Below are 12,185 nucleotides of genomic sequence, written 5' to 3'. Positions count from 1 at the left end.
CTCAGTCGATTCACGCTGTTCTCCATAGTGCCTATATTTCTACACTAGCCCGGCGCAAGGCGGGGAAAACTATAAGAGAAGGGAAGGGTTCATCTCAAGGTTCACTTTCTGTAGTTTGCTCCTACCGGCCTTGAATCAGCATACGAAGAAGTAAAACCAGCTTCAAGATGACACGCATATTCATGTATGAATACCCCGTTTCGATAGAGTCGCATTGGACTGACCCGACGGTAGCATTGGTGGCACCGGCCACATCGGAGGCGCAGTCCTCCACAAGACGGTGGAGCGGTATCCCGACACGGCGATAACCGTTCTCGTTCGTGACGGGCAAAAGGCGGGGAGACTGGCTTCCAAGTACCCGACTGTTCAGCCCTTGGTCGGAGACTTGGAGAGCTTCAAGTTAATCGAAGTGACTTCCCGTGAAGCTGATATTGTCATCAACGCCGGACCTGACATTACGCACGACAAGGCCATCGAAGCTGTGATCAGAGGATGTAAGCAATGGTCTCGACAAGCTGAAGCGCCGATTTGATGAAGTTCTAACACGCTTATCTCCAGTGAAGAATCGTCCGACTAAAGGCTACTATATTCACACTGCCGGCGCCTCTACCCTTTGGGACGAGCCGACTGGTTCCAGGGAGGCTCGGACCTGGGATGATGACGAGGATATCCAGGACATCATAACTGTGGCGAAGGACCTGAACAAACCGCACAGCGTGACTGACAATGTAAGCAAGAATATGCCCCGTCGAACCAATTGAGTCACAGGATGTGCTGAATGTGGTTACAGTTGGTTCGCGATGCTGCTGATGAAGTGCATGTGGCTATCATCTCGCCCGGGTTCGTCGGTGGCATGAGTCCATCTATCGAGCACCCCACGCCTATCACCACGCCAGGCATCGTTCGTACGGCTCGGGCCTTCAAGACGCCCTTCCGGATTGCGCAGGGAGAAAACCGCCATTCATGGATCCACGTGGAAGACCTGGCGGATATGTACGTGTTGCTGGTAACAAAAGCGCTGGCTTCCGACCAGAGCTGCTGGGGCAGGGAAGCTTATTACTTTGGGGCTGCGGAAACCATTGACTTCAACGGCATGATGCAGGGCCTCAGTCCGGTGCTGCTCAAGCATGATGTGTTCGAGGGCGCGGAGATGCGCAGCGTCGGTATGGAGGACGCAGCCAAAGCTTGCCTGTACGGCGACAACTACACGGAAGCGTCGGTGCCGCCGCCGGCAGATTCGTGGGCCATCGAGATCTCGATCTTGTTCGGCGTCAACATGCCACTCCGGGCGACGAGAATGGCCAAGCTGGGCTGGAAAGCGCAGAAGGGGCCCATTGTGGGGACGTTTGACGACGTCTTCAGCAGCTATTTGCGCTCCGAGCGAGAGGCTGCCGATAAGGATAAGGCGTGAGTGATGTTGGTGTCTGACGGCAATCGTACGACGCACCAAGCCACACCCAACAAACACCTGATGTCTGCGAGCAGGAAAGCCCCGGCGGGATGGAGGCCAGTAGGGTGCGGGGAAGTAACATCAGAGCGTTTCATCGTGCTTGCCAGTGGTTCGCAGATAGCACAAGTCAATCAAATGATCCCCCTACAATGCGGTTTGTGATGCAAGCTGTATCGAGAAGAACGGGAGATGAAAACGTTTCTGAACCGAGAAATTCTCGCCTGCTTGCTGCTTGCAGATTGTTCGCCGCCGATCAGCGAAGCTACTGTACCACCACACTGACAGGCGGACACGTGGGGAAGTTGAAACAAAGGCAGAAGGCAGACAGCGCTTTGCTTGGCCCCACGGTGGGTGTACCTGCTGATTCCAGTGCATTCTCACTGGGCTGTAGCTGCGAGCCTTAGAGTGTCAGCAGTTGTGTTATGTAGCAACCAGGCAGGGTGAGATGTGGCTTGTGCTCCGCTTGTCCCGTTGCGACCAGCCAATTTTTCTATTCGGGATGACAAAAGCTTAATAGGAATCGAAGGCGACCTCCTCACGCATGCTCAGCTCATTTTTTGTTTTATTTTTCGGTAACGCATAGATCTCCTGTCTCAGCTACCCCCGTTTCCTGCTAGTATACGTGCCCAACTCCGGCCATTAATCGCGTTTTCATTGCTTTGCCTCGGTTCCTTATTTCCCATCGTCTTCATTATTATTCTTTGACTAAATAAACCCGGCCCCTTCCTTCGTGCTTCCCCGCCGGCTCAGTTGGCTCCTGGCTTTCCCCACGTTATCAGAGCCCAGCGACTCCACCCCCGACTTGCGACTTCAACTTGCGACTGTGAACTCGACTCGATCCACGCCATTCCAGCATGTCGCTGGGCTCGTCAGACAGCGGCAGCACCAGTGACGGCTTTCTCCATTGTGATCGCCTTGCGCAGCTCCCCGACAGTCTTCTGCTGCACATCTTTGACCACCTGCGACACATCTCCAAGCGTGATCTCTGCAATGTCTCGCGCCTGAACAAGAAGTACCACAAACTCAGCGACGCCATTCTCTACAAGAGCATTCTTTTCGAGACCCCCGAGCTGCACCTGATTTTCAGCGACTCCCTCCAACGCAGGCCGCGTCGAGGTTCCGCCATCTATGAGGTCAAGTTGGCCTATCCCTCGTCGGAGCTCTCCCAGTTAGCCCTCGATGCGCCCGTCCATGGCTCCCACTATGACCCGTCGCGCTTCGACGGCCTCTCGCGCACGCTGTCCATCATGTCCAACCTCGAAACCCTGGATATCTCCGTGCCCGCCGTCCTGCTGCATGGGATAGGAACCTTGTTCAATGGGCCGTTTGACTTGGCCTGCTTGAAGCATTGCTCTTTGTTCTACCAGGCCCCCGACGACCAGTACTGGGATCTTCGGGAGAACATCCACATTTTCTCCCACCCAAGTCTCGAAACTCTAACAATCAAGCGAGCCAAACTGGACTACCGTGGTTTTGATTTCCTTGAGCGCCCGCACGAGACAACCCTCAAAAAGCTCCATTTAATTGAATGCGACATCAACGACGATGCGCTTTCTGATGTGCTCGAGTTCCCTGAGGCCCTGGAGGAATTTGTCATGACTCAGACGGCCGAGCCCGAGCCCCCGCTGGAGGAGAGCTCCGACAACTTCAGCGACTACATCATCGCCCTGGGGTCGCAGGGTCATTCCTTGAAGAGCATCACGATCGACTCGCCGACCTTGAGCTGTCGCAAAGCCTTGCGCATGCGGGAGTTTACCGCCCTGAAGACCTTGCGCATGAACTGGGATTACCAGCTGTTTGGAAAATCGTCCAGGAAGCCACGTCTCCACTCCGTGGGCCTCCCGCCCGAGCTAGAGGTGCTGGAGTTCTTCAACGAACTGGGCCACGATGAGGAAGTAACCGAGCTTCTACTTTACTTGCTGCAGACGAAAAGCATCGTCGCCAACACCTGGAAGAGATTCATCGTCGTGGAGGGTGATAACGGGGTGTCCCAGGAAATCAGAGACGCATGCAAGTCGCAGGACCTGCAACTGGATATCATTGGAGCCATGGATACCGACTAGAGGCAGTAAAGAGTGGTGGACTTTGGTCTGGATCAAGATACAGGATAGAGCATACTTCTGTTCGACATGTTGTTACTGATGGGCACGGCGAAAAAGAGAGCTACCACGGATGAAAAAAGAGAAGACGTTAGAGATATACATAGACTAGAAAGACTTTATATACGAAGTAGGCTGTCACGGTCACCATTTGGTGTGTCAAACAGCTACCACTCGGGCGTGGGGTAATGGGACTGCAGTGGGGTTGCATCCTGTGCCGTTTTCCTTGGCTGCCGAGGGTGCGAGACGCCATCAGCCTCCACACCTTAAATGTGTGATGGGAGAAAGACGACAACGGAATCAATTCGTTCAGTTGAGATTCGTGTCGGGCGTCGCCACTTTCATCATTGTCGGCCCAGCTGGGTATCAGAAGGCATGTGGTAACTGGTAACTACGGAGTACCTGCTTGATAGCGGTCTACCTTTCGTAGGTTTATGCAGCAGATTGTCAGATGCCGAAAATGGCATTTCGCATTGTTTAATTACAGGTGTTCGTGAGATCCAGGATCGGGGATAACCTGCTACCCCAACGGGCTTGGGTTTCCGTCACATTCGGCAATGGTGTTTGGTGACATTCGGCAGCTTGCTTTTCCAAGGAAAGAGTCCTGTGCAGAAAAAAGGGGCATTCACTTATGGACATGATGTGAGGCTCCATGTACTCCAAGGAGCGAGGGGCGCGGCCGTTTTGGCTTGCTGCGTCGGGCGGGGTTCCGGGAGAGACACTGCAGAAAAAGAAAGGCAGGAGCTTTAAAGTTGAAGTTAATTCAAACCCGCGAGATGTTTGCCATTACAATTTCCTATACTATATCACACAATGAACTTGACGCCAACCGGTGGCCGACCTTTATCTATCAGGTCGCGTCGGGAAAATGAACCGTGTCTCAGGTGATACGTATCCTGTCGTAGCGGGGGACGTCTAAACAAGGAAAAACGCTCTCTGTCTCTCAACGACCACCGTCCGTGTCGGAGCTGCTGTCATTCACCGCCACACCGAAGCTGGGCCCGAAGTTGCAGTTCCTGCTCAGGTTGCGCTGCAAGCGCTGCTCCTCCTTGGCCTCGTGTGTGATGATCCGCGACAGCCGCCGTTCCTCCTCGGCGTCGTCGATGCCCGACGCGCTGCTGGCCATGGTGCCCTCGCCGGTCGTCGATTCGCCCTCCTCGTCCTCCGCCCCCTTCTCGCCGCGCGAACGCAGCTTCTTCTCGCGCTCCCGCTCGTGCGCGAGCGCCGTGCTCACGCGCTCGCTGAACTGCGCGGCCTGCGCCTCCTCGGCCAGCATGGCGTAGTGCGAGCGCCGGAAGACGCCGAGCGCGCTGAGGGCGCAGCCGACGACCCACCACGCGAACAGTATGGGCAGGGCGTAGTGGATGTGGGGGTTGCAGCCGCGCGACCAGATGTCCAGGAGGGTCTGGTAGACCTCGTGCGAGGGGAACAGGTAGCCCAGGCGGTAGAAGGCAGCCGACAGCTCGAAAGGCAGCAGGATCGACGTCACGTTCATGATGACCCAGGCGATGAGGGCCATGGGCACGTACGGCACGGGCAGCCAGATGGTGAAGACGTCGATGACCTGGAAGTTGAGGTGCGCAAACAGCCACAGCACCATCCAGCTCTGGCCGAACTGCAGGGCGCCGACGTCCCAGCCGGCGCGGAAGGCCCAGATCATGCCCGTGACGCACAGGGAGCCGACGAGGCAGTAGGCCAGCGACAGCAGGAACCGGATGACCATGACGCGCGACGGGTGCACGCGCTGGTAGACCTTGAGGTTGGCGTACAGGCCGTTGATGGCGCCGAGGTAGAAGAACTCCTGGATCAGGATGAGGATGATGACGAGGGTGTTGTAGATGGCGCGCGACCCCTGGCTCGTGGGCTGGATGTCGTCCTGCTGGAGCTGCCACGGGTTCGCGAACACGGTCAGGGCCTCGGGGCTGGTGATGCGGCTGAGGCGGCCCGTCCCGCCCTGCCGCGAGTAGGCGACGCGCGCCGCCTCGACCAGGGTCCGCACGTTGGCCAGCACGGCCGTGTCGGCGACGGTCGAGTAGCGCGCCTCGTTCCAGATGAGCGTCAGCACGTTCGACGGGTCGTAGGCCATGGCCGGCGGGCCGCCGCCAAGCGCGTCCTGCAGCCGCGACGAGGCGTTGGCCGCGACGTACAAACCACCCCAGTAGCGCGTGCTGCAGACGGCCGAGCGCAGATCGTCCGGGGTCGGGAAGGCGTCCGGGGCGGCGTCGACTAGGGTCGGGAACGAGTCGCCCTTCAATGACTCGTACGCGGTGCGCACGGCGCTTCCAATCGCACCGGCGTCACCGTTGCCGTTGTCATCGTAGTCGACGAAGGCGATGTGGATGTTGTGTGTGTGTTCGGTCTGCTGGTAGAGGGAGCCGAAACAATAGGCGAAGAGCCCGAGAAACAGAAGCTGCAGGAGCACAAAGTTCTTGATGGCGACGGGAAAGAACTTCTTGCCGAGCCCAGAATGCTGGCCCCAGCCTACCCGGTTGTCCGTGGCTTTGGTGTAGTGCCACATGCCCATGGTGTGGTCTGATGCGATCAGGTCGAATGGTCTGATTTTCCGGTTCCCTCTGGTCTTGGTCTCTGGGGTCTTTGGTGAGTCTTAACACTCGCTCCAAGAAGCCATGGGATTTCACGGGTTGAGCCGCTCGACAACAATTGCCCGAAGTCTGGGTAAGGGGCGCATTTTGTTGATGAAACGGCTCTATCGGGGAGGACGGGTCAAATTTTCGTGAGGGTGGAGTTGGGTGGCAGGTGGGGAGTGGCATGGAATTAGGCCACTTAAGTCCCCTACGAGCGGGTTCCTCGGGGGCTCCCCTGGTTCACGATGACGCCAAAGCAAGTTTCTAGCTTGTCGCGAGCTATTTCAATCTCATTGCCCGGTCCACTCGCCCTGCGACGGTTGGCCCGAAAGGCGAACGACCCGACCGAGCGGGCGCTGTTTCTTCCATCACCAAACAGAAGTTCGCTTGCTCCATGTTTAGCAGCGTAGCAGGACAAGCTAGTATTTATAGTGAGTCAAGCATGCGACGCGCCAAGGCATTCAGGTGAGCGAAGATAGTTTCAACATCATCATGACGATTACATCAGCGAAGGGTGGGTCTGCAAGTGGAAGAAGGATATATACGATATATTCATATGTTACGTTACGCATCAAGCTATAGACAAGAAAAGGAAGAAAATGCGTGCCTGTCGTGGCGCTCAAGCCATGATGTGTTTAAGAGCCAGCCGGCGAGCAGGCAAGCTACACGCGCTCGAGCTCTAGCAAGAAGCCGGGCTGGGAACGTTGAGGCACTTGTTGGGGCTGGGCTGGCCGCCCGAGATCTTGACGCCGCTCCACTTCCAGTTGGAGCAGGCGCCCTTGGCGCAGAGGATGTAGATGGGGTCGGCCTTGCTGGCGACGGAGCCCGTGACGCCCGAGATGGTGAGGTCGGTGATGGGGACGCCGCCGGTGGGCGTGCCGGTGGGCGAGCCGTTCTCGTAGTCCTGCTGGATGACGATGCCGTACTTGGCGATGTTGGTCAGGGTGATGTCCTTGTACTCGACGCCCGAGACGGAGCCGGTGGCGCCCGAGACCGTCTTGATGCGCACGCCGTTGTCCGAGTTGGAGATGGACGTCGACAGCACGTGCACGCCCTTGACCACGTTGTCGCTGCGCCCGCCCACCGAGCCGATGGACACGCCGTGTCCGCCCGAGCACTTGCCGCCCGTGAAGGTGATGTTGGTGCCGCTGTTGACGGCCAGGCAGTCGTCCTGGTTCTGGACGTTGGCGCCCGAGATGTAGACGCCGTCCGAGGAGCCGACGTCGAAGGCGTCGGTGTTGTGGCCGCCCTTGGTGTCGCCGGCGCTGTTGTCAATGGTGATGTCGTACAGGCCGAGGTTCTTGGCACCGTTGATGGAGAATCCCTGGACGGGGGTGTTCTTCACGTTGAGACCCTTGATGTTAGAGTCGGTGAGCTTGTGGGCGTAGAAAAACCTAGAAATCAGTTAGCCTTGTTTGCTTCTCAACTTTGCCGCCAATTAGTAGAAGAGAACATACTTGGGCTTCTTGACACCGCCGTTGCTGCCCTTGGTATCCCACCACGCGCCGCCGTTGCCGTCGATGACGTGACCCGAGGCGCCGTCGATCAGGAGGTTGTTGCCGGAGAAGGACAGGAGGGGGCCGGCCCAGGCCTTGAAGCCGAAGCTGGTGGTGCCCTTGAAGGTGACGTGGGTGCCGTCCTTGAGGCCGGTCATGTCGAGCGTGGTGCCAGCGGGCACGGAGATGCCGTCCAGCACGATGTTGGTGCAGGACGACTTGCCCTTCATGGCGGCGGCCGCGTCGGTAAAGGTGCAATCGGCGGCACTGGCCTTGACGGCCTTGCTGGCGGGCATGGCGGCGGCGCCCTGCATGGTGGCGGCGGCGGCGCAGAGGCCGAGGATGGTCTTGGAGTACATGGTGGCGGTGGTGATGGTAATAGCAGCCAAGGCTCTATAGATGGGATCTGCAGCGGACTGGGAAGAAGTGGAGGAGGGTGTATATACCACGTGGTATAGCGAAGCAAAAGTGTATAAGAACTTGTAATGATTGGCTCAGCCAAGACTTGGCGCGGGACGGGATGTAACGAAGGGAACGGTAGCTCTTCTATCAAGAAAGCTTGGAAGGAGAAGAGTCCTAGCGTAAGAGACAGGCCGGAACTGACTCTCTCTTATAGAATCCAGTCCTGGCTCGTCCGCGGAGTGCATGGGGCAGCCGCTTTGGGGAGGGATTAGGAGGGATCATGGGGGAAAAGGAAGCGAAGCAGAGGGGACAAGCTGTTGTGGTGCCGTAATGCCGGCGCCCATGAAGCTTCTCGTGCTGGCCCCAGTCGAACCTCCCGGGGTTTGGATGGTTCTCTCTCCATCTGGCGCGAGAGCCGGCGAGACGACAGGCGACGACAGGTTGATTGAGAGCAGGGTATCGGAAAATTCCCACCGAGGACATGAGCGGACGTAAGCAGAGGCGCGACCATTCAGCGTTGGAGTTGGCAATTGACTAGCGGCGGGAATTGAAGATTGAAGGGAGTTGGCAGATCGGATGGAAACAAGGGTTGGCGGTTCATTACGAGGGTTATTCCCCCAATCAGACGTCGTGTTGGCGAGTTCCTCCATGTATGGCCATCTCCCATCTGACGAGACCTGGTCAATGGAAATTAGCTGTGCCCATCTATCACTTGCTTCCAGGTTTCACTGTCCGCCCCATAACGGGGCCGCCTAATCCGTATACAGCCCTCGGATCATATGGACATCAGCGCATCGAGACATCCTTGGACGAGGGGTGATAGTGGCCGACCAGTCTTTCCAATGATGGTTTTCTTATCGACACCATACAGGAAAGTAGCGCTCAGTTGCCAAATTCGGAATCGATGGGAGATGAATTGGGGTGAGAAGTCGAGGTAAAGGCTAGGCTGTCTACGGTGAACCCAAAGTACACAGGCCATCGCGGTTGGAAGCCCGTTTGGTAGGAATCCGTGCTTTCGACCCATAGGGACGAAAACGCCAGTATTGGCGTTCTCGATGGCAAAGGCAGTTGCTCTCTAAGCCTCACGCAAAGCCTCACGAAGCAAAAGCTTGACCAAGCGCACGAAGACCACTTCTGGCAGGGGAGTGTTCCACCACAATGCGCGTTGTTGTAGTCTAGCAGGGGTTGCTAGTTGGGGAGAACTCTCCCTCTCATGTCCTGGCGGCGGGGCCTCTCTAGCCTCAAATCAAATCTCCTGGCCAGATCTCGACACTGCTCCACTGGTACCTGACAGGTCAAGGTGCAGATCGCAACCAGAACACCGATATTGTATCCCATACCTACCGATACTCTGGTCGTCGACACCAATGCAACTCTGTAGTGCATTCAGGGACTGTGAATAGGCACTCCGTAACTTGCTCGACTACAGAACATGGACCTACTTCTCATGTTGTAATCTGGATGGATAACTCCGGCGCCGACAAGAATTGCAAGATCGTACGTAGTTGGTAATTTATTCCTTGTTGACTAGTGATGTAATATCTATCAGGTAAACCCGCCGCCATGAAAATAATGGAGAAAGAAGAGGCTTCAATCACTTCGGAATCAAAATAATGAAGAGCAAACGCCCAACTGTATGCAGTGTCCTCACCAAAGGCTCCATCGTTGGCCACCCGAGCCCCTATCGTACATACGCCCCCTGCTCGTCGCCGCGCTGAGTCTATCTTGCCTGCATTTCTTGTCTCCCGTTAGATCAGGCCGAAGGATCAACTATCCTATGGCTTCGGAGCTAGTAGTTATGTGGTATCAGATCTTCAACCCCCCACTCAGCCTTGCCAGGGTGTGCTCGCAGCCGGCCGTGGGAAGACCGGTGTAGTTTCCAAGTGATCCAGGCCGCCACCCATCATTTGTTGCCCATGCTGCCAGCCCGTGCCCGTCTGATGGTTGGTAAAGGCACCGTGTCGGAAAGGATTCGTGCTGCCTGTTGGTTGAGGCATCAGAGCGCCACTGGTCTGCGGTCTCTGATCCGTGGTCCCCTGCGCCGGGCTGCTGAAGTTCCTCGCAAAGGGGTTCGTGCCAGTCTGCATTGGCTGTAAAGGGGCTGGCGTCGTCTGTTGGGGGATCGGTGGCACGGGGAAGGACGGAGACGCGGCCGCGTTTTGGGCAAAAGGCGAATTACTCGAAGATGTAGCAGGTCTCGCGAAGGGGTTGGTCGACTGGCGGGTTAGAGGGTTCGCGGACGGGGGACTGGTCGTGTTGGGGAACGGCATTGCACCGTTATTTTGCATTCCAGTCGGGTTGGCCATGAGCATGGATTGGCGGAACGGGTTGGTCAACGGCTGACCAGGCTGTAAACCGGTCTGCATACCGGTCTGCATCGGTGGCGCGAGGTTGCCGGACTGGAAGTTGCCTGTCTGGAAGCTGGCCACTGAGTCTTGTGGGATGGAGCCGAGCCCGTTGTTGAACGGCTGTTGCTGCGAGAAGCCGCCAAACGGAGCACCAGTGTAGCTCGGTTGCATCTGCTGGGGCATCTGTTGCTGGGGCATTTGTTGCTGCATTTGCTGGGGCATCTGCTGCTGCATGTTGAAAGCGTTCATATCCTGTTGCTGGAAAGGACTGTTGTTGGCGAACCCAGTCTGTTGAGGCGCAAAGCCGTTGGTGCCTTGCATCTGCATTTGACCCGTTGGCTGCCCCATCATAGGTCCGTTCGATGGCCACTGGTTCGCAGCGTTCATTTGCGCCGCATGTTGTTGGGGGTCGACAGCCATGGTGGTCTGGTTTTGCTCGATGGAATCGAAGAAGTCTATGAGATCTTGGTCGGCTCCCTTGGTAGGCTCCGGGGCTTTCGGAGCTGTCGAGGACGAAGCCTGCGCGCTTGCTTCGGGGAAGGCTTTCGACGCCGTGGCGGACGATTTGGCTGCGCTTTTAGCGGCACCGGAAGAGGCGCCGCCACCGTTCTTCTTCGCTTGCGTCTCGGCAATGTACTGCGAACGATGAACCTCAAAGTCGGGGTCTTTCAGGTATTCTTCGAGCTGGCGACCCAGGTTCACCGGCGCGTGCTTCAACTTAGGAACCTCGACGCGTGTATGGTGCTCGTATTGCCGCGCTACCGATAGGTACTGAACGACGTAATCGGTCTGGCGAGTGAAGGTGCGGTAGATCTCCATGGCTCGCTCGGCGTCGGGCTTGGACATCTCGAAGAAGTGGCCCAGGAGATTGATCATGGCTTGGTTCAGCACTTGGAACAACGACAATAGATCAAGCACCAGCAGTCGGAAGGCGGTTACACTGATCTCGCTCTCGGCTTCGTCCAGAATCTAAGGCTCGTGTTAGTATCAGGGCGTGGCCCGTTGGCTAAGTACGCCCAATAACTTACGTCGCAGTTGATGAGCGCGGTAAGCAACCTCTGGACCATCTCCGTCTTCCGTAACAGACCGCCGTTCACCGTCGTGTTGTCGAGACGGTGTTCCTCATCGGGCCGCACCCAGTCAATCCCTTGCCTCTCTTCGGGGTCTCGGCGGCTTTTGGAGTCTTGGTAGGCTTTGGAATCGTGGTACGCCTTGGCTCGCTCCGATATGTACTTTGCATAGTTGAAGATGTTCCGCCCCTGTAGTTGGCCTTTTCATATGTCAGACCCCTGCATCCGCAAAGAAAGATGCGACCACGCATACCTTTAGTAACAGTAATATTGTTAAATATGCTCCGATGCCTTCCCAAATACTCCAGCGTCGCGTTTGGTTTCAGTGCGCCCTCTCGTATCATTAGGTGTATCGTGATCAAGGCCTTGAAAACGACGGTCCATGTTGGAATCTCGATTCTGGTCTCGAGCGCTCGGAATACCTCGGCGACGGCATGCTCTCCGGCGTGAGTAGCAATGAGGATATGTTCGATGTACTTGGTCTTCGGGGAGCATTCTGCCACAGCCAGGCCACGTCAGTTTGGATTCCGCGGGGGCGCAAAATGAGCTTATCTATTCCTCACCTTTACTTTGGTCGCTCCCCTCACCGACTTTTCGTACGAGCTTGCCATTGTTGGTACTCGTGTGGTTTTACTCGCGCTGGAGGGTGATGGTGCAGAGGTCGGAGTAGTCGTTCAATCAGACCAAGACCGGGTGGCCGGGTTTACAGCGCCCCGAGAGCGCTGATGGTTCAGC

The 12,185-nt window shown here is 56.8% G+C and overlaps 5 protein-coding genes across 5 annotated transcripts; 2 read left to right on the top strand and 3 right to left on the bottom strand.

Annotated features, from left to right (window-relative positions):
• Positions 1 to 167: 167 nt before the first annotated feature.
• On the top strand, positions 168 to 1,411 carry PG998_008492 (uncharacterized protein; the record flags this gene model as incomplete). The annotated part of the gene is made up of 4 exons (XM_066875308.1): positions 168 to 184; positions 235 to 494; positions 559 to 728; positions 791 to 1,411. 4 exons carry the CDS (start codon positions 168 to 170, stop codon positions 1,409 to 1,411), a joined length of 1,068 nt encoding a protein of 355 aa, XP_066731253.1.
• Positions 1,412 to 2,304: 893 nt separating this feature from the next.
• Positions 2,305 to 3,513, top strand: PG998_008491 (F-box domain-containing protein; the record flags this gene model as incomplete). Its single annotated transcript, XM_066875307.1, has 1 exon — positions 2,305 to 3,513. The coding sequence occupies one exon, from the start codon at positions 2,305 to 2,307 to the stop codon at positions 3,511 to 3,513; it is 1,209 nt and encodes a 402-aa protein (XP_066731252.1).
• Positions 3,514 to 4,492: 979 nt separating this feature from the next.
• On the bottom strand, positions 4,493 to 6,073 carry PG998_008490 (uncharacterized protein; the record flags this gene model as incomplete). Its single annotated transcript, XM_066875306.1, has 1 exon — positions 4,493 to 6,073. The coding sequence occupies one exon, from the start codon at positions 6,071 to 6,073 to the stop codon at positions 4,493 to 4,495; it is 1,581 nt and encodes a 526-aa protein (XP_066731251.1).
• A 740-nt stretch (positions 6,074 to 6,813) lies between these two features.
• PG998_008489 (Endopolygalacturonase) lies at positions 6,814 to 7,989 on the bottom strand (the record flags this gene model as incomplete). The annotated part of the gene is made up of 2 exons (XM_066875305.1): positions 6,814 to 7,528; positions 7,592 to 7,989. The coding sequence occupies 2 exons, from the start codon at positions 7,987 to 7,989 to the stop codon at positions 6,814 to 6,816; spliced, it is 1,113 nt and encodes a 370-aa protein (XP_066731250.1).
• Positions 7,990 to 9,858: 1,869 nt separating this feature from the next.
• PG998_008488 (uncharacterized protein) lies at positions 9,859 to 12,061 on the bottom strand (the record flags this gene model as incomplete). Its single annotated transcript, XM_066875304.1, has 4 exons — positions 9,859 to 11,349; positions 11,409 to 11,650; positions 11,704 to 11,932; positions 12,014 to 12,061. The coding sequence occupies 4 exons, from the start codon at positions 12,059 to 12,061 to the stop codon at positions 9,859 to 9,861; spliced, it is 2,010 nt and encodes a 669-aa protein (XP_066731249.1).
• Positions 12,062 to 12,185: the final 124 nt, after the last annotated feature.

This window comes from Apiospora kogelbergensis, assembly GCF_038363985.1.
Source record: "Apiospora kogelbergensis strain CBS 113332 chromosome Unknown utg000005l_segment0_segment0, whole genome shotgun sequence".
Taxonomy (NCBI): domain Eukaryota; kingdom Fungi; phylum Ascomycota; class Sordariomycetes; order Amphisphaeriales; family Apiosporaceae; genus Apiospora; species Apiospora kogelbergensis.
The sequence above is the reverse complement of the archived record's forward strand: the minus strand, read 5'-3'. Positions and strand labels throughout refer to the sequence as shown.